The 27,175-nt window shown below is 39.1% G+C and overlaps 3 protein-coding genes across 9 annotated transcripts; 1 reads left to right on the top strand and 2 right to left on the bottom strand.

Annotated features, from left to right (window-relative positions):
• Positions 1 to 2,226: 2,226 nt before the first annotated feature.
• Positions 2,227 to 2,734, top strand: LOC136282603 (uncharacterized). The gene is made up of 2 exons (XM_066170288.1): positions 2,227 to 2,370; positions 2,507 to 2,734. The coding sequence occupies exons 1-2, from the start codon at positions 2,227 to 2,229 to the stop codon at positions 2,732 to 2,734; spliced, it is 372 nt and encodes a 123-aa protein (XP_066026385.1).
• A 1,331-nt stretch (positions 2,735 to 4,065) lies between these two features.
• LOC131775195 (uncharacterized) lies at positions 4,066 to 10,147 on the bottom strand. Of its 4 annotated transcripts, none has more exons than XM_059091284.2 (2): positions 10,009 to 10,147; positions 4,066 to 5,240 (listed from the first exon to the last, which is right to left on the bottom strand). In XM_059091284.2, exon 2 carries the CDS (start codon positions 5,235 to 5,237, stop codon positions 4,509 to 4,511), a length of 729 nt encoding a protein of 242 aa, XP_058947267.1. In that variant the 5' UTR covers positions 5,238 to 5,240; positions 10,009 to 10,147; the 3' UTR covers positions 4,066 to 4,508. The 4 variants fall into 4 exon arrangements, with proteins under 4 accessions (XP_058947267.1, XP_058947270.1, XP_058947268.1 ...); XM_059091287.2 differs by having other exon boundaries at positions 10,069 to 10,093; XM_059091285.2 differs by lacking the exon at positions 10,009 to 10,147 and adding an exon at positions 7,265 to 7,426.
• A 7,907-nt stretch (positions 10,148 to 18,054) lies between these two features.
• Positions 18,055 to 23,954, bottom strand: LOC131775165 (uncharacterized). 4 transcript variants are annotated; one of them, XM_059091255.2, is made up of 2 exons: positions 23,793 to 23,954; positions 18,055 to 19,046 (listed from the first exon to the last, which is right to left on the bottom strand). In XM_059091255.2, the coding sequence occupies exon 2, from the start codon at positions 19,041 to 19,043 to the stop codon at positions 18,315 to 18,317; it is 729 nt and encodes a 242-aa protein (XP_058947238.2). In that variant the 5' UTR covers positions 19,044 to 19,046; positions 23,793 to 23,954; the 3' UTR covers positions 18,055 to 18,314. The 4 variants fall into 4 exon arrangements, with proteins under 4 accessions (XP_058947238.2, XP_066025530.1, XP_066025528.1 ...); XM_066169433.1 differs by having other exon boundaries at positions 23,853 to 23,875; XM_066169431.1 differs by lacking the exon at positions 23,793 to 23,954 and adding an exon at positions 21,146 to 21,306.
• Between the last annotated feature and the right edge of the window lie 3,221 nt (positions 23,955 to 27,175).

Raw genomic sequence — 27,175 nt, 5'->3', positions numbered from 1 at the left:
GGCGGCCAGATTCTGGTGGATCTTTTAGTCTTCAAAGGAATTTGATTTTAAACCAGACCTGCATGACTCTGTAATGAATAAATGAGTAATAAGGAAAGGAAATTGCATACCATTTTCCAAGTTCCAAGACCCCATGAATTACAGAATGACCTAATTCCATTATTTCCCTCCTCGAATAAAGTTGTTGCTTGAAATCTATTGCAAGTTGTTTGAGAAATTCTTGGCCACTCTCGGAAAACATAAGTTGAAGGGCGGGGGGGAGGGGGGAGGGGGGAGTCAAATTGTGTAATTTGTCGCTTAATTACCACAAATAAATAACCAAAATATTTATATTTTAAAGTTTTCTCCCAAGACCCTTTATTCTACAGAGTCGGTTGCGTAGTATGAAGCTGTCAGTGTCAACAGATAGCTAGTAAAAAGTCCGGAAGTACTTTGCTTTCCCGCTAGATTGGACCATTAAATTAACGCATTATGTTAGTTGCAAAAGTATAAAAATTTAATCCTCAGTTTTGACACTTTGTTACTTATTTTAGAGTTCGTCGGGATGATGCGCAACCCTTCCACGTAACAGGATTCCATTACAAAAGAAACAGACCTAGTTGATGACGTGGATTAGATGTCTGTTTCAAGGTTCTGAAACCAAACGAGTGGTCTCGGAATCAATTTTGCCATTTAAGAGCACGCTTAGGTCTGGCCTCTGACTTGAAAAGCGCAAGACACCACTTTATCGTCCAACAGTTGAGTGAAATCACCACGCGCTATGGTCTTCCATTTCGACCTCTTTGATTCGACGAAGTTGTCAGCTTCGCTAGCGAATGACGCTTGAGTTTGAAGTCCATAAGATGACAAACTTAAGGGAGCTCTGACTCTTTCTATTAATAATTCGTTTAAGGTATAACTTAGTTCTTCTAAAGAAATCGAGAAAAGGAGCTCGTTTAAAAGTTTGGTGAATTTACATAAAAGAAAGAAACTTTGCTTTCCTCAAGTGTCAATTATTCAATGTTCAAGACGGTGGTAGCTTTTACCATATTTTTATTACTACGCTGTATATACTGATGATAAAATTTGAAGTACGGGCTCGACATTCTGGTGCTACTGTCAAGTAAAAATGTATTAAAAGCCAACTGAGATATAATAAATGAGTCGCGTTAAATGCACGGGCAGCTTATTTAAGTCTAAGGAAGACCGTGGATGGGTGGCTCTTATTCGATTGAAGGCGTAATTTGATATGATTGTTTTTATTTACCTATCATTTTTTAGCCATAAACTCCACATTCAAACAACAAGTGAAACTTTTGATGTGCAGAGGTGACCTTTTCAATAAGTCTTAAAAGCAGTACTGTTAGTATTCTTGAATCTTTCTCCAAACCTAACGTGTCCACAATTTTAAAAAATTAGGACGAAATAAAGTTTGGGGAAGACGCACTTGAGCAGTTCAGTAAAGGTGATCATTCGGCTACAAAACACCCCCCGCGATGCACGATGACTGATCCTCGACCTTCTCGGAGGCTGACTCACACCACGCACCTTTAAGTGAAACACAAGACATGATGCGAAATACCGGCTCGGAATCGTCTTCACAATGCCATCGACAGCGCAGGTGACGTGGATATGGTTTCTGGCATGTCTATACACTCCAAACGAGGTCATTAAAAATATTACAGAAAAAAAAAACGTTATCAATTAATGCAAACAATGACCAAGGGTAAATCCGATGATTATAATTTATATACTTTTTGATTCGATGAAGGAGACACTAAATTAACCCATTATCTTAAATGTTTTACTGATTAATGAGATCCTCATACTTCCAGTATAACGGATCGATTTACGAGCAAAAAGACGGCGCCGCCATGGGGAGTCCGGTTTCCGCTGTTATTGCTAACCTCTACACGGAGAATTTCGAAGAACGGGCGATAACTACATCATCCTACCACAGGCACATAATTCGAAATATTTACCGTTGTAAATCGACCATATTTCGTTCCCCACTATTCCTTAGAACGTGTTGAAATTTTCAACGGTTCCTCTCGTAACTTAACACCGAGTCACACAACGCGTGACGCGTTCATGAATTAATCGTTGGCTTTTTCTCGAGACGTGAGCTTGGGCCGCCTGTGATCCTACGAGCCTAGGATATGGAAACGCTACGCGGACGATACCTTTACCATCCTGGATGACTTCTTACAGCATATAATCAATCAGTAGCCTTCCATCTGCTTCAGCATGGAGACAGAGAAAGACGACAAACTCGCCTTCCTAGACACCGCAGTTTTAAGAAAACCTGACGGCCGCCTCACCATCAGCGTATACGGGAAGCCCACACACACGGATCAATACTTAGCGTATGATTCATACCACCCTCAATCAGTAAAACGCGGTATTGTTAAGTGCCTTAACGAGCGCACCAAACGTCTCGTAACAAAATCCTCCGTTATCTCCCAGGAGAAAAAAACATCTGTTATCTGTTCTGGTTTCTAATGGTTATCCTTTTTCTTTCTTGCAGAAAATTACCAAGACCGGAAAACCAAACAACAGTGCCGAACCCGCCAACAAGTTCAAAGCTACTTCGGTTTTACCCTATGTGAAAGGTCTGTCCGAACAGCTTCGCCGTTGCCTACAACAACAAGGCGTACGCGCTGTTTTCAAGTCGCAGACTACTCTAAGATCTCAGTTAGTACGACCAAAAGACGTGGTCGACCCGGCTAAACACTGGCAAGATGGCGTAGTTTAAAGGATTCCCTGTGAATGCGGCAAGGTATACATCGGAAAGACTGGAAGACCTATGCAAGACAGAATAAGAAAGCATGATCAAGACATTCGACTCGGTAACCGAGATCTCTGCAGTTTCAGAGGTCGCCCACAACACCGGACACAAGCCATTGCTGGAGCGAAGTAAAGTTATTGATCGTGACCCTAATTACTACACGCGCAGGGTCAAAGAGGCCATTCATATGGGACTTCACCCTGACAACATCAACAAGGATAGTGGAATAGAAATTCCAGAGGCGTGGATGCCCACGTTCAAAAAACACAACAACAGGAGAGCCGTGCGACAGCGGACCGCCGAGGGAGCATATTACTGAGCGAACAGCAAGGATCGAAATGTACCAATCAGAGCTGTTGAAAAAAAAAAACTTATCACAGCAGAGCATCATACGTTATAAGATCACACATGACCAGTCGACCTCATCGCCTGAAGCAGACTAGCAGTATGCAGTCGAAACGTCGCGATCTACATCACACGTGACTACATCGTGAGACAAACGAAGAACTTAAGTTCTGTTATTATTCACCACTATGAATAACCACAACCTTTCTCATATGTGTCATACACAATCGGACGATTGGTGGACTTACCCCACCAGATAGATATAGAATATTTAACACAACTGTTAGCTTCCAATCGTTCCATTCCTTTGAAGCTGCATTACACTTCACGGCCAAATTAAGGATCGAAATCAACGTTAACGTGATCGTAGAATTTGAGGTTTTCATTCGACATTGTTTCACTGGACATTCATTTTTTTATAATTAAATGTTAAATTTAACGCGCACGCTGTCTATGTTTACTTTTCCGCGCGCGCTCCGTTTGAATTCATATATCGTAATAATTATTGCAAGGTTGGCCTTTTAAAATGTTTAATTTAAGACGCGTAATCTAGTTGTTCGATTGTTAAGTTCAGTTTCAATCAAGTTAACCTGTTATTGCTAACCAGTTATTTGACAAAAGTAGGGAGGCAATGAAAAAGTAAGTTTCCGGTTAATTTCCAGGTTATTACAGTTAATTTTCTGTTTGTTTTGAACACTTGCAAGGCCGAGTGCCAACGTGGTTTCTTTGTATTTTATATCGAATCGTATTATTAAACTAAATATGGTTCTTCCTCCGTTTTGGCTCTTTGGTCTTCTTTTCGACGAAAAAGATATGTGCAAAATGGTATTCATCCTGGGGTTTGCCTTTGATCCCTGATGCCATATACCTCGTTACGACCCCGTAATAGATATGGTTTTCCGGCACGTCTTTTCAGTAACGATACCATTTCACTCCAGACGATACTATTCGAATAAATCAAACTTAATTGAGCAAAAAACTGGCAATGCTCAAATTTTTTATTATAAATTTCGTAGTTTTTTACTTGACGAGGGAGACATCTTAATCAACCCATCATCTCAAACGGTTCGTCAAGGTAGAAACCGATTACTCAGATGATCACAAAATTATAATCTTCGAAAGAAAAACCCAAAAGAGCATTTTCAATTGCTTTATTCTAATCTAATCCAATACAATGCTTTTTGCTGTTAAACTGAATAAACTGAAAACTCAAAAAGATACTTTTTACTAACAACTTCTTTCGTCTCGAGTAACGAAGTATCGATGACAGGTGTTGAAAAAAAACATTAAAAAACTATGAAGGAATGTTATTTTGTTCAGCTAAAAAAATTTGTAAACTTTCCGGCAACAGTAAAGTTTTGAAAACACCTGAAGTTTTCCCTTGGACTCCTCCTTCTCAGTCATCATGTTCTTCATCATCCTCTTCTTGGCTTGAATTTCTTATTTGTTTCTTACGATCAGCACCATCGTCAGAATCTGGGAGGGTTTTCTCGGCAGCGGTGTTCAACTCGTTGACAACTTGGTACAACTGCTCTCCAAATTCAGCCATTGAATGAAGCTGTTTTACTGCGTCGGGAATATTTTCCTGGCCAATCGTACGTGTGAGCTCGTATAGCAAGACTTCCGGGCTCACCTTTTTGAGGTCAACAACAGCAGCTTGTGTGCAGTGGCAGAACCCATTCCGACGTTCATCTTCAACTCCTTTGGATGAAAACTCGTATTTGTAAAACATAACATCGATTCGCAAGAGGGCGTTATCGCTAAAGACGATGTGGTAATCGTTCTGCTCACTTACGCCAGCCTGAGTGTTTCCCAAGAACTGGTTGAGGGCCACGCCGATGAGGCTCACAAGACCCTGTATGATGTTTCCACCAAACATTTCTTTGATCGATGTAGTTATGGCATCATCAGGCGCGTTCGACACGTCGACAGAATACTTCTCTGATGTGTCGACAAACGCCACAATCGGGACATTAGCGTCTTTGAGCGCCTTTTCCCTCATCTCTGCTCTGGCGGCGGCAACTTTATTAACCATCATCTCTTGCAGCATCTGCAGCTCTTCCACGGCTTTCTCGTCCTTGTTTTTCTGTTGTTCCTCAAGTTTTTTCGAAATGGATGTTCCCATGATCTAGATTTTATCAAGAAAGAACAACTTAAGCTGGTGATTGAAACCATAAACAATAAGCGTTTCATAAATCAGTGAAACGAGCATACTACAAATCAGGAATTTTTCCCATTTCGTTCCCGGATATTTCTTCGATTTAAACATGTCGTCGCATCTTTTTTAAAATTTATGTGTAATTGAAGAATATACCAGGAATCTTAGATCGTAATGATACAAGCCACATTTCTGATTCAAGTTCCATTGGAATGTTCCAACTCGACGAAACTGCAGAAAACCAGCCGCAGAGTGCGTATCTTTTTTAAAAATTTATGTGTACTTGAAGAATATATATATATATATATATATATATATAGAGTTTGTTGAATCAGAGTTCCCAACACGAAAACCAGCCGCCGAGCGCACCAATCTCAGCGAAAGGCACCAAGGACTCTATGCCTCAGTACCTGTCAGTTATTCTTTATTATCCTTGCTTTTCTGCTAACCTCTACTGACAGCGGATTGACCCTTTTTGGAAGATTAATTTTTCCCGTAGTAGAACCGTTACCACAATACTTTCAAGAGAATCTCAAGAGTGAATAAACGATCGAACTAACAGGAATATATCTAATGCTTCCGGACATTATTTCATCTTTGACTGAGAAAACCACACTAGGAACTTTGTTGAGGTTCTAAATCAAGGACAAAATCAGTAAAAAAATAACTAAAATCACTTATTTCAGAAGACTTACAGAAGAACTACAAAATATGATCAGAGAAACCTATATGATACCAAACACTAAAAAGAAAGTATATGATCGCATGACAGGGTCACTTCAAGCAAGGACATCGTGATTCAAGTTCGAAGAATCCGGTAACCAACGAGGACAATCAAACTAGGAAACCCATTTTGATCAGCAACAACCTCAAACTTTGAATTGAGATTCTGGCTAAATTCGTGAACACAAATTACTAAATCATAACTAAGTAACTAGTAATTTAGAGCCTTAATTGTTTGAAGTGTGGCAAAAGGTCCAGTTCGCGTCTTCAGTTTGTTTGCTTATTCATTCTGTTTTGTTTCAAAAAGTTTCCTTGTCGCTCAACCAAACTAACAAAACACTTAAGCCAAGCGTTGCTTGCACCACTTGTCCCAACCCTCACGTACTTTAATCAGTTTCAATCTGGTTTAAGTGCATCAGTTGTACAGTTCAGGAGAATGATGAATGAAGATGGTTTATGAACATGATCGATGAGAGAAAGCGATTAATTTATGAAAGACGCCCTAAAACCTTCTCGCTTAAAAAAACCCAAAAAGACACTTAATATCTATAGACCAAGTCACGTTAGAGAATATTCTTTCTCAAACTTGGTGGTAATTATGATTTGTTTCACTTAATGTATTGTCTTTTCCACGCACGATAGCCATTTCGAATCTTATGCAGTCACCATTTCACGTTATTCTGACCAGCTTGAGCAATTCTGATTTGTTTTTGAAGACCGGGAGAAGATAAAAAGGAAAGGCCATGAATAAGAAAAAAAAATCTGAAAGCTTTGATAGTCGTCATCTTACGCATTGCGTTGAGAAAGAGAGGAAGTACTTCAGTGCATTTTTAAGTGGGTTCAAAACTTCATACCTTGTTCGAAGTCATGAACATTGTAGAGAAGGAGCTAAAAGACATGTTTTAAATATGAATTTCAAAGCTCAAGACCTTTGGAAACAAAAGGACAATGTACTATTGATAGATCCAGCTTGGATAAAATCGTTTAAAGTACATCAGCACTTAGCTATCAACTGTTAAGAACCACTGAGATATCCGTGCCCGAGACTCAGCTCTTTCACTTCAACAGTCTTAGCAGCCCAAAAAGTAGCTGTGGAACGTTTGATCAAGCTGTCTTGTCGAATTGGCGGAGATTTAGTCTTTGAAAAATTTTGGTCTTCCTTTCTAAAAAGGAATGACAGTTCACCTTGGACGAAGATTATGGCTGACTTCGACGAAAGCGTAAGTTATATAAAAATAGTTCTAATGTACTAACTTTGATTTGACACTCACCAACTTCAACTTCAATCAAAGTCTTAAAGTGGGCGATCCCAAATGACAGGATACATTCACTGTGTAGGCACCTTACTAGAACTGATCTTGATAGCCTAAGAGTGTTAAATGTCTACCTACTGAAACATATTGAAGCGCAACATCCTTTACGTAACCAATGCGACACAACACACTTAAGATTAACAATTGTTTCATGTGCCAGCGAGCATTTATCAATTGGAACATGCAGGAATTCTGGAGAGTCGATCGGAAATGACGCGCAGATTATGACAAGAGACATTCACTGTGGAAGCACCTTACTAGAACTGATCTTGATAGCCTAAGAGTGTTAAATGTCTACCTACTGAAACATGTTGAGGTGCATCAGGCAAAAACATACAAATCATGCTATACTAAGAAGAGAAAAGGCCAAAAGTTTCTCTGGCACCCCATGGTATGTGTGACCTTATAAGAAACGTGCTGGAATGCGGAAAATAGAGACTGGTCGTGCAGAAAACAAAATCTATCTCACAATCAGCAATTGCTTCATGCGTCCCCGCGCGCACATAAAAATATGAAACATGCAAGAATTTTGAAAAACACGAAAGAGTTTCTGGCGATGTAGCTGGGACTTCCTTGGTCCTCTGCGTAACCAATACGGCACAACACACTTTAGATTAACAATTTTTTCATGCGCTAGCGAGCATTTATCAAGATTTGGAAAATGCGGGAATTTTGGAAAGCCGAAATGGCGCCAAAGAGTTTCTCATACCGTCCGTGCACCCGAGAGCACTACTGACCCTATAAGAAACGTGGAAAACTTCAGGAAAATAGAAACTGTTCGTGACTCAAGACGAATATATCAGTGTAGTAAAAAAAAATCTACCTCACAATCAACAATTGCTTCATGCGTCTGCGCGCGTTCATAAAAATATGAAACATGCAAGAATTCTGCCGCTTGTAAAGAATATTGTTAGTCAGCGACTGTTTGTTTCCTGTCAATTCTGTAGAAAGGAGTGACGTCACTTGATCACGCGATGATACCTGTTCAGCTACTCGTTGGGTTCTGCTATTGTACATAAGGTTAGTTTTCAAAAATGCTCTGTAGCATTACTCCGCCCGAGTGGTACCGAAGGGTCACTTCATGGACTTTAACAATTATACTTCGCTTGTATGGAGTTTTGGTAAACATAGGCGGTTACACGCTAAGGAAAAGAATACCGTGAACATGACCTCTTGCATGACTGCCTTTCAACGGTTCGCATCGCATTTTTTTTTTTTTGTTTTTCTGCTACCGACAGCGGACTGACCTTTTTGGAAGATTAAACTTTTCTTATCAGAACAGTTACCCCAATACTTTCACGAGTATCTCCCGAATGAACAAACAAACGAACGAACAGGATGGAAGTTAATGCTTCTGGTCATTACTTGATCTTTGACTGCGAAAACCAAAACAGGAACTTTGGTGAAGTTTCAAATCAAGGTCAAAATCGGTTAAAAAAATAACTAAATCACACATTTCTGAGAAACCTAAACGATACTAAAAACTCAAAAGAAAGTACACGACATGGTTACATCGGGCAAGGACATCATGATTCAAGTTCGGGGAATTTGCTATCAATCTAAGAAACTCATTTTGATCTGCAATGAGCTAAACTTTGAATTGAGATTCTAGCTAAATACGTGAACACAAATTAATAAATCATAACTAAGTAATTAATAATCTAGAGTCCTAATTCGGTTTGAAGTGTGACAAATGGTCTAGTTCGCGTCTTCGGTTTGTTTGCTTATTCATTCTGTTTTGTTTCAAAAAGTTTCCTTGTCGCACAACCAAACTAACAAAACACTTAAGCCAAGCGTTGCTTGCACCACTTGTCCCGACCCTCACGTACTTTAATCAGTTGCAATCTGGTTTAAGTGCATCTGTTGTACAGTTCAGGAGAATGATGAATGCAAATGGTTTATGAAAATGATCAATGAGAGAAAGCGATTAATTTCTAAAAGAAGCCCTAAAACCTCTTCGTTCCAAACAACCCAAACAGACAATTAACATCTATAGACCAAATCTCAAACTTGATGGTAATTATGATTTGTTTCACTTAATTAATGTCTTGTCTTTTCCACGCACGATAGCCATTTCGAATCTTATGCAATCACCCTTTCACGTAATTCTGACCAGCTCGAGCAATTCTGATTTGTTTTCGAAGATCGGGAGAAGATAAAAAGGAAAGGCCATGAATAAGCAAAAAAAAATCTAAAAGCTTTGATAGTCGTCATCTTACGCATTGCGTTGAGAAAGACAGGAAGGACTTCAGTGCATTTTTAAGTGGGTTCAAAACTTCATACCTTGTTCAAAATCATGAACATTGTAGGAATGGAACTAGAAGACATGTTTTAAATGTGATTTTCAAAACTCAAGACCTTTGGAAACAAAAAAGGTTAATGTACTACTGACATATCCAGCTTGGATAAAATCATTTAAAGGACGTCAGCACTTAGCTATCAATTGTTAAGAACCACTGAGAAATCCGTGCCTGCGACTCAGCTCTTTCGCTTATATATTTAAAGTAACCAGAACAGTAGCCGTGGAACGTTTGATCAAGCTGTCTTGTTGAATTGGTGGAGTTCTAGTCTTTAAACAATTTTGGTCTTCCATTGTATTAAGAAGAACGGTTCACCTCAGACGAAGGTTATGGATGACTGCGACGAAAGCGTAAGATGTATAAAAATTAGTTCTAGTGTACAAACTTTGACTTGACACTCACCAACTTCAACTTCAATTTAAGCCTTAAAGTAGACGATCCCAAATGACAGGAGATACTTACTGCGTAGGCACCTTACTACAACTGATCTTGTAACCTATGAGTGTTAAATATCTACCTATTGAAACATATTGAAGCGCAGCATCCTATGCATAACCAATGTAGCACAACACACTTAAAATTAAAAATTGTTTCATCTGCCAGCGAGCATTTATCAAGATTTGGAACGTGCAGGAATTTTGGAGGGCCGATCGGAAATGACGCGCAGATTATGACAGGAGACATTCACTTTGTAGGCACCTTACTAGAACTGATCTTGATAGCCTAAGAGTGTTAAGAACAAGTCTCTGTAAGAATTAAACATCTTGGGAAATGAAAATTTTCAACCTCCCTTCAAATTTTGCATGCAGTTGGGCGCTCACTCACTCCAGTAAGGCGTTCATGCTCACTCGGAATATTGATGATATGTACACGATTTGAGGCATATGTTTGTAGTTACGTCGAGTAGTCCTCCATGAAGGTTGATCAATTTTTTTTGAAAGATGAAAACCAGAGGCGAGATTTCTTTTCGGGATATTGCTCATAAGATAACATTCTTTCAAAGCCTCGCACGTTTCATTTTTCTGAAACGTTTGTTGTTGAGAACATTAGATGTGAACATCGCCAAATTATGCGATATCTGATTTTGAGCTTTTTTCGCGAATTTCCCCTAGTAAAGGCAGGCCCGCAGAGATTTCTACATAGTTAAAAACTAGAATATTATAACCAGCTAGGTGGGTAGTTTCAATTCCAGAATCGTTGTACTTTTGGAGACACCAGATAAACGTTTTCCCTGTTTTACCCGACAACAAAAATGACCGAAACTGTGCCGAGATAAATAATCTATTGGTGTATTCACATTCACTCCCAGGGAAAATTAAATGTATCAAAGTGAAGACAAATGATGTTAATATGTATGGTAGAAGTGCCAATTTGTAATGATATATTTAGCTTGAGATAGAGAAATAAACTTTTCACTCTTTTTTTGCGACGTGTTTGTATGGAAATGAGGCTCCAGGCCTCGAACAAGCAGCCGTTGTTACCATGACAACAAGAGTGCTGCAACCTTTAAAAAGGGCATTTTTGTGCATCCCCCCTGAGTGCCTAACTCCTCGCAAAATTTGAAGGGGGGTTGAAAGTTTTCATTTCCCAAGATGTTTGATTCTTACAGAGACTTGTTCTTAAATGTCTACCCACTGAAACATGTTGAGGTGTATCAGGCAAAAACATGCAAGTTATGCTATAATAAAAAGAAAAACGACAAAGTGTTTCTCAGGCAACCCAGGGCATGTCGGACCTTATAAAAAACATGCTAGAATACGGAAAATAGAAACTGGTCGTGCAGGAAACCAAATCTATGTCACAATCAACAATTGCTCTATGCGTCTGCTGGCGTTCATAAAAATATGAAACATGCAAGAATTCTACCGCTTACAAAGAATATTTTTGGACAGCGACTGTTTGTTTCCTGTCAATTCTATAGAAAGGAGTGACGTCACTTGATCACGTGGTGATACCTATTCAGCTACTCATAAGGCACTGCTATCATACATAAGATTAGTTTTCAAAAATCCATGGTAGCATTACTCCACCCGTGTGGTACCGAAAGGTCATTTTTGGGGGTCCTGGCCTATGGACTATAACAATTACACTTCGCTTGTAAAGAGTTTTGATAAAAATAACCTTCATGATGATAGAAAAGTTGGCGGTTACACGCTAAGGAAAAGCGTACCATGAACATGACCTCTTGCATGACTGCCTTTCAACGGTTCGCATCGCATTTTTTGTTTTTGTTTTTCTGCTACACTCTACCAACAATGAATTGACCTTTTTGGAAGATTAAACTTCTCTTATCAGAACAGTTACCCGGCCAATACTTTCACGAGTATCTCCCGAATGAACAAAAACACGAACGAACAGGATGGTAGTCAATGCTTCCGGTCATTACTTGATCTTTGACTGCGAAACCAAAACAGGAACTTTGGTCAGTGAAGTTTCAAGTCAAAGTCAAAATCAGTTCAAAAAAACAACCAAAATCGCACATTTCGGAGACACCTAAACGATACCAAAAACTCAAAAGAAAGTACAAGACACGATTACATCGAGCAAGGACATCATGATTCAAGTTCGAGGAATCTGCTATCGAACTAAGAAACTCATTTTGATCCGCAATAAGTTAAACTTTGAACTGAGATCTTAACTAATTCGTTACTACAAATCACTAAAAGGTCTAGTTCGCTTCTTCGGTTTGTTTGCGTATTCATTCTGTTGTATTTCAAAAAGTTTCCTTGTCGCTCAACCGCAAATTAACGAAAGACTTAAGCCAAGCGTTGCTTGCACCACTTGTCCCGACCTTCTTGTACTTTAATCAATTTCAATCTAGTTTAGGTGCATCTGTTAAACAGTTTAGGAGAATGATTAATGAAAATGATTAATGAAAATGATTAATGAAAATGATTAATGAAAATGATTAATGAGAGAAAGCGATTAATTTCTAAAAGACGCCCAAAAACCTCTTCGTTCCAAAGAATACAAAGAGACAATTAACATCTATAGACCAAGTCATGAAAGAGAATATTCTATCTCAAACTTGATGGTAATTATGATTTGTTTCACTTAATGTATTGTCTTTTCCACGCACGACAGCCATTTCGAATATTTTGCAGTCACCCTTTCACGTTATTCTGACCAGCTTAAGCAATTCAGATTTGTTTTCGAAGATCGGAAGAAGATAAAAAGGAAAGGCCATGAGTAAGAAAAAAACTAATCTGAAAGCTTTGATAGTCGCCATCTTACGCACTGCGTTGAGAAAGACAGGAAGTACTTCAGTGCATATTTTAATTGGGTTCAAAGTTTCATGCCTTGTTCGAAGTCATGAACATTGTAGGGATGGAACTAGAAGACATGTTTTAAGTGTGAATTTCAAAACGCAAGACCTTTGGAAACAAAAGGACAATGTACTACCGATAGATCTAGCCAAAGAGTTTCTCTGGCACCCCATGGCATGTGTGACCTTATAAGAAACGTGCTAGAGTGCGGAAAATAGAGACCGGTCGTGCAGGAAACCAAACCTATCTCACAATCAGCAATTGCTCCATGCGTGTCCGCGCGCATGTAAAAATATGAAACACGCAAGAATTTTGGAAAACAGAAAAGCACTAAAGAGTTTCTGGCGATGTAGCTGTGACGTCCTCGGTCCTTTGCGTAACCAATATAGCACAACACACTTAATATTAACAATTTTTTCATGCGCCAATGAGCATTTATCAAGATTTGGTTGTTTTTGTTTTTTTTTTGTTTTTTTTTGCGGTTTTTCGGTTTTAGTGTTCATCGCACTTTGCGGATTTTCCGAATTTTAACATTTGGTTTTTCGGTTTTCCTAAAAAATACTTATGGGCTTTCGAATTTGGTATCCGATGTGGTTTTCGGTTTTTCCTATTTGGATTCCGGTTTCTCCTCGATCTGAGCGACAGTTTTGCGAAAAATGCCTTCTTTGTTTATTACAGCAAATGAATCAGTACATGTAACATTAAACAGAATTTCAAAACAATGTTTTGGCTATAAGCTAAATTTTATTTTTATCATTAAGTCAAACTCGCAAGGCATCATGGGTACGTTCCAGGGTATGGAAGTGCTTCATAGTTCCTGCTGATTTTTCTCCTTTTAGTTTTATGACGCTTAAAAAAGACGTAAAGAACAGTTAATAAATAAAGAACACAAAAATAAAGACTTAGAGCCAGAATTTGTATTGCTCGTCAACGTAAATACTTGCAAACAAACAGTTGGCACTTAAAGATTACCAAGATCACAACAACTGATAGGAACAGACCCAACTAAACGGCCTCGTTGTGAAATTTGTTCAGTCACTATTCAGATCCTGAAAACTATTTTCATTATTCGCTGGTCACAAAACGAGTGGGGACCTGGGACCGAAATCGGGTCGCAAAGCATGCATGAAATTTAGTTTATTTCGTTTGTGTTTCGTTTTCTTCGGAGAAATCTATGTTAAGAATGGGTAGCTGTGTTCGTTTTTGTTGATATAACATTTTATTCCTCCCCACCAGGTCCGGCGTTCCCCTTTTCTCAAGTGTCAATTATTCAATGTTCAAGACGGTGGTAGCTTTTACCATATTTTTTATTACCACGCTGTATTATACTGATGATAAAATTTGAAGTACGAGCTCGACATTCTGGTGCTACTGTCAAGTAAAAATGTATTAAAAGCCAACTGAGATATAATAAATGAGTCGCGTTAACTGCACGGGGAGCTTGTTTAAGTCTATAGAAGACTGTGGATGGGTGGCCCTTATTCGATTGGAGGCGTTATTTGATATGATTGTTTTTATTTACCAATAATTTTTTAGCCATAACCTCTGCATTCAAACAACAACTGAAATTTTATATTGATGTACGGAGGTGGCCTTTTCAACAAGGTCTTAAAAGCAGTACTGTTAGTATTCTTGAATCTTTCTCCAAACCTAACGTGTCCACAATTTTAAAAAATTGGTACGAAATAAAGTTGGGGGAAAAGACGCACTTGAGCAGTTCAGTAAAGGTGATTATTCGGCTACAAAACACACCCGCGATGCACGATGACTGATCCTCGGCCTTCTCGGAGGCTGACTCACACCATGCACCTTTAAGTGAAACACATGACATGACGCGAAATACCGGCTCGGAATCGTCTTTACAATGCCATCGACAGAGCAGGTGACATGGATGTGGTTTCTGGCATGCCTATGCACTCCAAACGACGTCATTAAACATATTACAGAAAAAAAACTTGATCAATTAATGCAAACAATGACCAAGGTTAAATCCTATGATTACAACTTGTATACTTTTTGATTCGATGAAGGAGATACTAAATTAACCCATTATTTCAAATGTTTTACTGATTGATGAGATTCACATACTTCCAGTATAACGGATCGATTTACGAGCAAAAAGACGGCGCCGCCATGGGGAGTCCGGTTTCCGCTGTTATTGCTAACCTCTACACGGAGAATTTCGAAGAACAGGCGATAACTACATCATCCTACCACAGGCGGCCCAAGCTCACGTCTGGAAAGAAAGCCAACGATTAATTCATGAACCCGTCACGAGTTGTGACTCGTTACGAGAGGAACCGTTGAAAATTTGAACACGTTATAAGGAATATGTGGAGAACGAATTATGGTCGATTTACAACGGTAAATATTTCGAAATATGAATATTTACACGTAAAATCAATATCACTTACTTGCATCCTGTGTGTCTGTTGTAGTTTCCGGCGATTTCTGCTGTTTTAAGCTTGCTTTACCATCACTGTTAGTCCTGTCAAAAGACGAAGTCAAGGCTGCACACTCCGATTTCGACTGTTGTCCATGCGGAGGTGGTTTGCGCACCGAAAATCCTCCCGATAGGCATTTTTCCCAGCCATATTTTACGATCTAAGGTCATTGCACTCTGGGACATGTCTCAATACCAAAACTCCCCGCGCATTTCGCTGGAAACGATCGTTTTCTACCTGAATTTCCAAGTTCGCTTCTTTCTGGCTATGCTTTGAACAAGCAAACTGGACACGGTCGCGGATGTACATTGATCGACTGCACCACTCGCGGTAGAAAGAAAATTAACCTCGTACCCAAGTTTCTTCCAAGTTTCTTCCACGGACACACAGGATGTGAGTAAGTGTTATTGATTTTACGAGTAAAATATTCATAATTCGAAATATTTACCGTTGTAAATCGACCATATTTCGTTCCCCCCACTATTCCTTAGAACGTGTTGAAATTTTCAACGGTTCCTCTCGTAACTTAACACCGAGTCACACAACGCGTGACGCGTTCATGAATTAATCGTTGGCTTTTTCTCGAGACGTGAGCTTGGGCGGCCTGTGATCCTATGAGCCTAGGATCTGGAAACGCTACGCGGACGATACCTTTACCATCCTGGATGACTTCTTACAGCATATAATCAATCAGTAGCCTTCCATCTGCTTCAGCATTGAGACAGAGAAAGACGACAAACTCGCCTTCCTAGACACCGCAGTTTTAAGAAAACCTGACGGCCGCCTCACCATCAGCGTATACAGGAAGCCCACGCACACGGATCAATACTTACCGTATGATTCATACCACCCTCAATCAGTAAAACGCGGTATTGTTAAGTGCCTTAACGAGCGCACCAAACGTCTCGTAACAAAATCCTCCGTCATCTCCGAGGAGAAAAAAACATCTGTTATCTGTTCTGGTTTCTAATGGTTATCCTTTTTCTTTCTTGCAGAAAATTACCAAGACCGGAAAACCAAACAACAGTGCCGAACCCGCCAACAAGTTCAAAGCTACTTCGGTTTTACCCTATGTGAAAGGTCTGTCCGAACAGCTTCGCCGTTGCCTACAACAACAAGGCGTACGCGCTGTTTTCAAGTCGCAGACTACTCTAAGATCTCAGTTAGTACGACCAAAAGACGTGGTCGACCCGGCTAAACACTGGCAAGATGGCGTAGTTTAAAGGATTCCCTGTGAATGCGGCAAGGTATACATCGGAAAGACTGGAAGACCTATGCAAGACAGAATTAAGAAGCATGATCAAGACATTCGACTCGGTACCGAGATCTCTGCAGTTTCAGAGGTCGCCCACAACACCGGACACAAGCCATTCTGGAGCGAAGTAAAGTTTATTGATCGTGACCCTAATTACTACACGCGCAGGGTCAAAGAGGCCATTCATATGGGACTTCACCCTGACAACATCAACAAGGATAGTGGAATAGAAATTCCAGAGGCGTGGATGCCCACGTTCAAAAAACACAACAACAGGAGAGCCGTGCGACAGCGGACCGCCGAGGGAGCATATTACTGAGTGAACAGCAAGGATCGAAATGTACCAATCAGAGCTGTTGAAAAAAAAAAAACTTATCACAGCAGAGCATCATGCTTTATAAGATCACACATGACCAGTCGACCTCATCGCCTGAAGCAGACTAGCAGTATGCAGTCGAAACGTCGCGATCTACATCACACGTGACTACATCGTGAGACAAACGAAGAACTTAACTTCTGTTGTTATTCACCACGATGAATAACCACAACCTTTCTCATATGTGTCATACACAATCGGACGATTGGTGGACTTACCCCACCAGATAGATATAGAATATTTAACACAACTGTTAGCTTCCAATCGTTCCATTCCTTTGAAGCTGCATTACACTTCACGGCCAAATTAATGATCGAAATCAACGTTAACGTGATCGTAGAATTTGAGGTTTTCATTCGACATTGTTTCACTGGACATTCATTTTTTTATAATTAAATGTTAAATTTAACGCGCACGCTGTCTATCTTTACTTTTCCGCGCGCGCTCCGTTTGAATTCATATATCGTAATAATTATTGCAAGGTTGGCCTTTTTAAATTGTTTAATTTATGACGCGTAATCTAGTTGTTCGATTGTTAAGTTCAGTTTCAATCAAGTTAACCTGTTATTGCTAACCAGTTATTTGACAAAAGTACGGAGGCAGTGAAAAAGTAAGTTTCCGGTTAATTTCCAGGTTATTACAGTTAATTTTCTGTTTGTTTTGAACACTTGCAAGGCCGAGTGCCAACGTGGTTTCTTTGTATTTTATATCGAATCGTATTATTAAATTAAATATGGTTCTTCCTCCGTTTTGGCTCTTTGGTCTTCTTTTCGACGAAAAAGATATGTGCAAAATGGTATTCATCCTGGGGTTTGCCTTTGATCCCTGATCCCATGTACCTCGTTACGACCCCGTAATAGATATGGTTTTCCGGCACGTCTTTTCAGTAACGATACCATTTCACTCCAGACGATACTATTCGAATAAATCAAACTTAATTGAGCAAAAAAACTGGCAATGCTCAAATTTTTTATTATAAATTTCGTAGTTTTTTATTTGACGAGGGAGACATCTTAATCAACCCATCATCTCAAACGGTTCGTCAAGGTAGAAACCGATTACTCAGATGATCACAAAATTATAATCTTCGAAAGAAAAACCCAAAAGAGCATTTGCAATTGCTTTATTCTAATCTAATCCAATACAATGCTTTTTGCTGTTAAACCGAATAAACTGAAAACTCAAAAAGATACTTTTTACTAACAACTTCTTTGGTCTCGAGTAACGAAGTATCGATGACAGGTGTTGAAAAAAAACATTAAAAAACTATGAAGGAATGTTATTTTGTTCAGCTAAAAAATTTGTAAACTTTCCGGCAACTGTAAAGTTTTGAAAACACCTGAAGTTTTCCCTTGGACTCCTCCTTCTCAGTCATCATGTTCTTCATCATCCTCTTCTTCGCTTGCATTTATTATTTGTTTCTTACGACCAGCACCATCGTCAGAATCTGGGAGGGTTTTCTCGGCAGCGGTGTTCAACTCGTTGACAACTTGGTACAACTGCTCTCCAAATTCAGCCATTGAATGAAGCTGTTTTACTGCGTCGGGAATATTTTCCTGGCCAATCGTACGTGTGAGCTCGTATAGCAAGACTTCCGGGCTCACCTTTTTGAGGTCAACAACAGCAGCTTGTGTGCAGTAGCAGAACCCATTCCGACGTTCATCTTCAACTCCTTTGGATGAAAACTCGTATTTGTAAAACATAACATCGATTCGCAAGAGGGCGTTATCGCTAAAGACGATGTGGTAATCGTTCTGCTCACTTACGCCAGCCTGAGTGTTTCCCAAGAACTGGTTGAGGGCCACGCCGATGAGGCTCACAAGACCCTGTATGATGTTTCCACCAAACATTTCTTTGATCGATGTAGTTATGGCATCATCAGGCGCGTTCGACACGTCGACAGAATACTTCTCTGATGTGTCGACAAACGCCACAATCGGGACATTAGCGTCTTTGAGCGCCTTTTCCCTCATCTCTGCTCTGGCGGCGGCAACTTTATTAACCATCATCTCTTGCAGCATCTGCAGCTCTTCCACGGCTTTCTCGTCCTTGTTTTTCTGTTGTTCCTCAAGTTTTTTCGAAATGGATGTTCCCATGATCTAGATTTTATCAAGAAAGAACAACTTAAGCTGGTGATTGAAACCATAAACAATACGCGTTTCATAAATCAGTGAAATGAGCATACTACAAATCAGGAATTTTTCCCATTTCGTTCCCGGATATTTTTTCGATTTAAACATGTCGTCGCATCTTTTTTAAAAATTTATGTGTATTTGAAGAATATACCAGGAATCTTAGATCGTAATGATACAAGCCACATTTCTGATTCAAGTTCCATTGGAATGTTCCAACTCGACGAAACTGCAGAAAACCAGCCGCAGAGTGCGTATCTTTTTTAAAAATGTATGTGTACTCTAAGAATATACCAGGAATCTTAGATCGTAATGATACAAGCCACATTTCTGATTCAAGTTCCTTTGGAATGTTCCGACCCGACGAAACTGCAGAGAATAACTCATGCAGAGTTTGTTGAATCAGAGTTCCCAACACGAAAACCAGCCGCCGAGCGCACCAATCTCAGCGAAAGGCACTAAGGACTCTATGCCTCAGTACCTGTCAGTTATTCTTTATTATCCTTACTTTCCTGCTAACCTCTACTGACAGTGGATTGACCCTTTTTGGAAGATTAATTTTTCCCGTAGTAGAACCGTTACCGCAATACTTTCAAGAGAATCTCAAGAGTGAATAAACGAATGAACTAACAGGAATATATCTAATGCTTCCGGACATTATTTCATCTTTGACTGAGAAAACCACACTAGGAACTTTGTTGAGGTTCCAAATCAAGGACAAAATCAGTAAAAAAATAACTAAAATCACTTATTTCAGAAAACTTACAGAAGAACTACAAAATATGATCAGAGAAACCTATACGATACCAAACACTGAAAAGAAAGTACATGATCGCATGACAGGGTCACTTCAAGCAAGGACATCGTGATTCAAGTTCGAAGAATCCGGTAACCAACCGGGACAATCAAACTAAGAAACCCATTTTGATCAGCAACAACCTCAAACTTTGAATTGAGATTCTGGCTAAATTCGTGAACACAAATTACTAAATCAAAACTAAGTAACTAGTAATTTAGAGCCTTAATTGTTTGAAGTGTGGCAAAAGGTCCAGTTCGCGTCTTCGGTTTGTTTGCTTATTCATTCTGTTTTGTTTCAAAAAGTTTCCTTGTCGCTCAACCAAACTAACAAAACACTTAAGCCAAGCGTTGCTTGCACCACTTGTCCCAACCCTCACGTACTTTAATCAGTTTCAATCTGGTTTAAGTGCATCTGTTGTACAGTTCAGGAGAATGATGAATGAAGATGGTTTATGAACATGATCGATGAGAGAAAGCGATTAATTTATGAAAGACGCCCTAAAACCTTCTCGCTTAAAAAAACCCAAAAAGACACTTAATATCTATAGACCAAGTCACGTTAGAGAATATTCTTTCTCAAACTTGGTGGTAATTATGATTTGTTTCACTTAATGTATTGTCTTTTCCACGCACGGTAGCCATTTCGAATCTTATGCAGTCACCATTTCACGTTATTCTGACCAGCTTGAGCAATTCTGATTTGTTTTTGAAGACCGGGAGAAGATAAAAAGGAAAGGCCATGAATAAGAAAAAAAAATCTGAAAGCTTTGATAGTCGTCATCTTACGCATTGCGTTGAGAAAGAGAGGAAGTACTTCAGAGCATTTTTAAGTGGGTTCAAAACTTCATACCTTGTTCGAAGTCATGAACATTGTAGAGAAGGAGCTAAAAGACATATTTTAAATATGAATTTCAAAGCTCAAGACCTTTGGAAACAAAAGGACAATGTACTATTGATAGATCCAGCTTGGATAAAATCGTTTAAAGTACATCAGCACTTAGCTATCAACTGTTAAGAACCACTGAGATATCCGTGCCCGAGACTCAGCTCTTTCACTTCTACAGTCTAAGCAGCCCAAAAAGTAGCTGTGGAACGTTTGATCAAGCTGTCTTGTCGAATTGGCGGAGATTTAGTCTTTGAAAAATTTTGGTCTTCCTTTCTAAAAAGGAATGACAGTTCACCTTGGACGAAGATTATGGCTGACTTCGACGAAAGCGTAAGTTATATAAAAAATATTTCTAGTATACTAACTTTGATTTGACACTCACCAACTTCAACTTCAATCAAAGTCTTAAAGTGGGCGATCCCAAATGACAGGATACATTCACTGTGTAGGCACCTTACTAGAACTGATCTTGATAGCCTAAGAGTGTTAAATGTCTACCTACTGAAACATATTGAAGCGCAACATCCTTTACGTAACCAATGCGACACAACACACTTAAGATTAACAATTGTTTCATGTGCCAGCGAGCATTTATCAATTGGAACATGCAGGAATTCTGGAGAGTCGATCGGAAATGACGCGCAGATTATGACAAGAGACATTCACTGTGTAAACACCTTACTAGAACTGATCGTGATAGCCTAAGAGTGTTAAATGTCTACCTACTGAAACATGTTGAGGTGCATCAGGCAAAAACATACAAACCATGCTATACTAAGAAGAGAAAAGGCCAAAAGTTTCTCTGGCACCCCATGGTATGTGTGACCTTATAAGAAACGTGCTGGAATGAGGAAAATAGAGACCGGTCGTGCAGGAAACCAAATCTATCTCACAATCAGCAATTGCTTCATGCGTCCCCGTGCGCACATAAAAATATGAAACATGCAAGAATTTTGAAAAACACGAAAGAGTTTCTGGCGATGTAGCTGGGACTTCCTTGGTCCTCTGCGTAACCAATACGGCACAACACACTTTAGATTAACAATTTTTTCATGCGCTAGCGAGCATTTATCAAGATTTAGAAAATGCGGGAATTTTGGAAAGCCGAAATGGCGCCAAAGAGTTTCTCATACCGTCCGTGCACCCGAGAGCACTACTGACCCTATAAGAAACGTGCAAAACTTCAGGAAAATAGAAACTGTTCGTGACTCAAGACGAATATATCAGTGTAGGAAACCAAATCTATCTCACAATCAACAATTGCTTCATGCGTCTGCGCGCGTTCATAAAAATATGAAACATGCAAGAATTCTGCCGCTTGTAAAAAATATTGTTAGTCAGCGACTGTTTGTTTCCTGTCAATTCTGTTGAAAGGAGTGACGTCATTTGATCACGCGATGATACCTGTTCAGCTACTCGTTGGGTTCTGCTATTGTACATAAGGTTAGTTTTTAAAAATGCTCTGTAGCATTACTCCGCCCGAGTGGTACCGAAGGGTCACATCATGGACTATAACAATTTTACTTCGCTTGTATGGAGTTTTGGTAAATATAGGCGGTTACACGCTAAGGAAAAGAATACCGTGAACATGACCTCTTGCATAACTGCCTTTCAACGGTTCGCATCAAGGTCAAAATCGGTTAAAAAAATAACTAAATCACACATTTCTGAGAAACCTAAACGATACTAAAAAACTCAAAAGAAAGTACATGACATGATTACATCGGGCAAGGACATCATGATTCAAGTTCGGGGAGTTTGCTATCAATCTAAGAAACTCATTTTGACCTGCAATGAGCTAAACTTTGAATTGAGATTCTAGCTAAATACGTGAACACAAATTACTAAATCATAACTAAGTAAATAATAATCTAGAGTCCTAATTCGGTTTGAAGTGTGACAAAAGGTCTCGTTCGTGTCTTCGGTTTGTTTGCTTATTCATTCTGTTTTGTTTCAAAAGGTTTCCTTGTCGCTCAACTAATAATCTAGAGTCCTAATTCGGTTTGAAGTGTGGCAAAAGGTCCCGTTCGCCTCTTCGGTTTGTTCGCTTATTCATTCTGTTTTGTTTCAAAAAGTTTCCTTGTCGCCCAACCAAACTAACAAAACACTTAAGCTAAGCGTTGCTTGCACCACTTGTCCCGACCCTCACGTACTTTAATCAGTTGCAATCTGGTTTAAGTGCATCTGTTGTACAGTTCAGGAGAATGATGAATGAAAATGGTTTATGAAAATGATCAATGAGAGAAAGCGATTAATTTCTAAAAGAAGATCTAAAAGCTCGTCGTTCCAAACAACCCAAACAGACAATTAACATCTTTAGACCAAATCATGAAAGAGAATATTCTATCTCAAACTTGGTGGTAATTATGATTTGCTTCACTTAATTAATGTATTGTCTTTTTCACGCACGATAGCCATTTCGAATCTTATGCAATCACCCTTACACGTAATTCTGAACAGCTAGAGCAATTCTGATTTGTTTTCGAAGATCGGGAGAAGATAAAAAGGAAAGGCCATGAATAAGCAAAAAAAATCTAAAAGCTTTGATAGTCGTCATCTTACGCATTGCGTTGAGAAAGACAGGAAGGACTTCAGTGCATTTTTAAGCGGGTTCAAAACTTCATACCTCGTTCAAAATCATGAACATTGTAGGAATGGAACTAGAAGACATGTTTTAAATATGATTTTCAAAACTCAAGACCTTTGGAAACAAAAAAGGTTAATGTACTACTGACATATCCAGCTTGGATAAAAACGTTTACAGGACGTCAGCACTTAGCTATCAACTGTCAAGAACCACTGAGAAGTTCCGTGCCTGCGACTCAGCTCTTTCGCTTATATAGTTAAAGTAACCAGAACAGTAGCCGTGGAACGTTTGATCAAGCTGTCTTGTCGAATTGGTGGAGTTCTAGTCTTTAAACAATTTTGGTCTTCCATTGTATAAAGAAGAACGGTTCACCTCAGACGAAGGTTATGGATGACTGCGAAAAAAAATAGTTCTAGTGTACAAACTTTGACTTGACACTCACCAACTTCAACTTCAATCTAAGCCTCAAAGTAGACGATCCCAAATGACAGGAGATACTTACTGCGTAGGCACCTTACTACAACTGATCTTGTAACCTATGAGTGTTAAATATCTACCTACTGAAACATATTGAAGCGCAATATCCTATGCATAACCAATGCAGCACAAAACACTTAAAATTAAAAATTGTTTCATGTGCCAGCGAGCATTTATCAAGATTTGGAACGTGCAGGAATTTTGGAGGGCCGATCGGAAATGACGCGCAGATTATGACAGGAGACATTCACTTTGTAGGCACCTTACTAGAACTGATCTTGTTGGCCTAAGAGTGTTAATAACAAGTCTCTGTAAGAATTAAACATCTTGGGAAATGAAAATTTTCAACCTCTCTTCAAATTTTGCATGCAGTTGGGCGCTCACTCACTCCAGTAAGGCCTTCATGCTCACTCGGAATATTGATGATATGTACACGATTTGAGGCATATGTTTGTAGTTACGTCGAGTAGTCCTCCATGAAGGTTGATCAATTTTTTTCGAAAGATGACAACCAGAGGCGAGATTTCTTTTCGGGATATTGCTCATAAGATAACATTCTTTCAAAGCCTCGCACGTTTCATTTTTCTGAAACGTTTGTTGTTGAGAACATTAGATGTGAACATCGCCAAATTATGCAATATCTGATTTTGAGCTTTTTTCGCGAATTGCCCCTATAAAAAGTAAAGGCAGGCCCGCAGAGATTTTTACATAGTTAAAAACTAGAATATTATAACCAGCTAGGTGGGTAGTTTCAATTCCAGAATCGGTGTACTTTTGGAGACACCAGATAAACGTTTTCCCTGTTTTACCCGACAACAAAAATGACCGAAACTGTGCCGAGATAAATAATCTATTGGTGTATTCACATTCACTCCCAGGGAAAATTAAATGTATCAAAGTGAAGACAAATGATGTTAATATGTATGGTAGAAGTGCCAATTTGTAATGATATATTTAGCTTGAGATAGAGAAATAAACATTTCACTCTTTTTTTGCGACGTGTTTGTATGGAAATGAGGCTCCAGGCCTCGAACAAGCAGCCGTTGTTACCATGACAACAAGAGTACTGCAACCTTTAAAAAGGGCATTTTTGTGCATCCCCCCTGAGTGCCTAACTGCTTGCAAAATTTGAAGGGGGGTTGAAAGTTTTCATTTCCCAAGATGTTTGATTCTTACAGAGACTTGTTCTTAAATGTCTACCCACTGAAACATGTTGAGGTGTATCAGGCAAAAACATGCAAGTTATGCTATAATAAAAAGAAAAACGACAAAGTGTTTCTCTGGCACCCCAGGGCATGTCGAACCTTATAAAAAACATGCTAGAATACGGAAAATAGAAACTGGTCGTGCAGGAAACCAAATCTATGTCACAATCAACAATTGCTCTATGCGTCTGCTGGCGTTCATAAAAATATGAAACATGCAAGAATTCAACTGCTTACAAAGAATATTTTTGGACAGCGACTGTTTGTTTCCTGTCAATTCTATAGAAAGGAGTGACGTCACTTGATCACGTGGTGATACCTATTCAGCTACTCATAAGGCACTGCTATCATACATAAGATTAGTTTTCAAAAATCCATGGTAGCATTACTCCACCCCTGTGGTACCGAAAGGTCATTTTTGGGGGTCCTGGCCTATGGACTATAACAATTACACTTCGCTTGTATAGAGTTTTGATAAAAATAACCTTCATGATGATAGAAAAGTTGGCGGTTACACGCTAAGGAAAAGCGTACCATGAACATGACCTCTTGCATGACTGCCTTTCAACGGTTCGCATCGCATTTTTTTGTTTTTGTTTTTCTGCTACCCTCTACCAACAATGAATTGACCTTTTTGGAAGATTAAACTTCTCTTATCAGAACAGTTACCCGGCCAATACTTTCACGAGTATCTCCCGAATGAACAAAAACACGAACGAACAGGATGGTAGTCAATGCTTCCGGTCATTACTTGATCTTTGACTGCGAAACCAAAACAGGAACTTTGGTCAGTGAAGTTTCAAGTCAAAGTCAAAATCAGTTCAAAAAAACAACCAAAATCGCACATTTCGGAGACACCTAAACGATACCAAAAACTCAAAAGAAAGTACAAGACACGATTACATCGAGCAAGGACATCATGATTCAAGTTCGAGGAATCTGCTATCAAACTAAGAAACTCGTTTTGATCCGCAATAAGTTAAACTTTGAACTGAGATCTTAACTAATTCGTTACTAAAAATCACTAAATCATAACTAAGTAACTGGTAATTTAGAGTCCTAATTCGGTTTGAAGTGTGGCAAAAGGTCTAGTTCGCGTCTTCGGTTTGTTTGCTTATTCATTCTGTTTTGTTTCAAAAAGTTTCCTTGTCTCTCAACCAAATTAACGAAAGACTTAAGCCAAGCGTTGCTTGCACCACTTGTCCCGACCTTCTTGTACTTTAATCAATTTCAATCTAGTTTAGGTGCATCTGTTGAACAGTTTAGGAGAATGATTGATGAAAATGATTAATGAAAATGATTAATGAGAGAAAGCGATTAATTTCCAAAAGACGCCCAAAAACCTCTTCGTTCCAAAGAATACAAACAGGCAATTAACATCTATAGACCAAGTCACGAGAGAGAATATTCTATCTCAAACTTGATAGTAATTATGATTTGTTTCACTTAATGTATTGTCTTTTCCACGCACGACAGCCATTTCGAATATTTTGCAGTCACCCTTTCACGTTATTCTGACCAGCTTAAGCAATTCAGATTTGTTTTCGAAGATCGGGAGAAGATAAAAAGGAAAGGCCATGAATAAGAACAAAAATAATCTGAAAGCTTTGATAGTCGCCATCTTACGCATTGCGTTGAGAAGGACAGGAAGTACTTCAGTGCATATTTTAATTGGGTTCAAAGTTTCATGCCTTGTTCGAAGTCATGAACATTGTAGGGATGGAACTAGAAGACATGTTTTAAATGTGAATTTCAAAACTCAAGACCTTTGGAAACAAAAGGACAATGTACTACAGATAGATCTAGCCAAAGAGTTTCTCTGGCACCCCATGGCATGTGTGACCTTATAAGAAACGTGCTAGAGTGCGGAAAATAGAGACCGGTCGTGCAGGAAACCAAATCTATCTCACAATCAGCAATTGCTCCATGCGTGTCCGCGCGCATGTAAAAATATGAAACACGCAAGAATTTTGGAAAACAGAAAAGCACTAAATAGTTTCTGGCGATGTAGCTGTGACGTCCTCGGTCCTTTGCGTAACCAATATAGCACAACACACTTAATATTAACAATTTTTTCATGCGCTAACGAGCATTTATCAAGATTTGGTTGTTTTTGTTTTTTTTTTTTTTGCGGTTTTTCGGT

Source organism: Pocillopora verrucosa, chromosome 7, assembly GCF_036669915.1.
Source record: "Pocillopora verrucosa isolate sample1 chromosome 7, ASM3666991v2, whole genome shotgun sequence".
NCBI classification, from domain to species: domain Eukaryota; kingdom Metazoa; phylum Cnidaria; class Anthozoa; order Scleractinia; family Pocilloporidae; genus Pocillopora; species Pocillopora verrucosa.
The sequence above is the reverse complement of the archived record's forward strand: the minus strand, read 5'-3'. Positions and strand labels throughout refer to the sequence as shown.

Excerpts from the sequence above, each read along its gene's own strand:
- LOC131775195 (XM_059091284.2), bottom strand. The coding sequence starts at position 5,237 with ATGGGAACATCCATTTCGAAAAAACTTGAGGAACAACAGAAAAACAAG.
- LOC136282603 (XM_066170288.1), top strand. The coding sequence starts at position 2,227 with ATGGAGACAGAGAAAGACGACAAACTCGCCTTCCTAGACACCGCAGTT. Across the intron at positions 2,371-2,506 it reads ATTCATACCACCCTCAATCA|AAAATTACCAAGACCGGAAA; the intron begins GTAAAACGCGGT and ends TCTTTCTTGCAG.
- LOC131775165 (XM_059091255.2), bottom strand. The coding sequence starts at position 19,043 with ATGGGAACATCCATTTCGAAAAAACTTGAGGAACAACAGAAAAACAAG.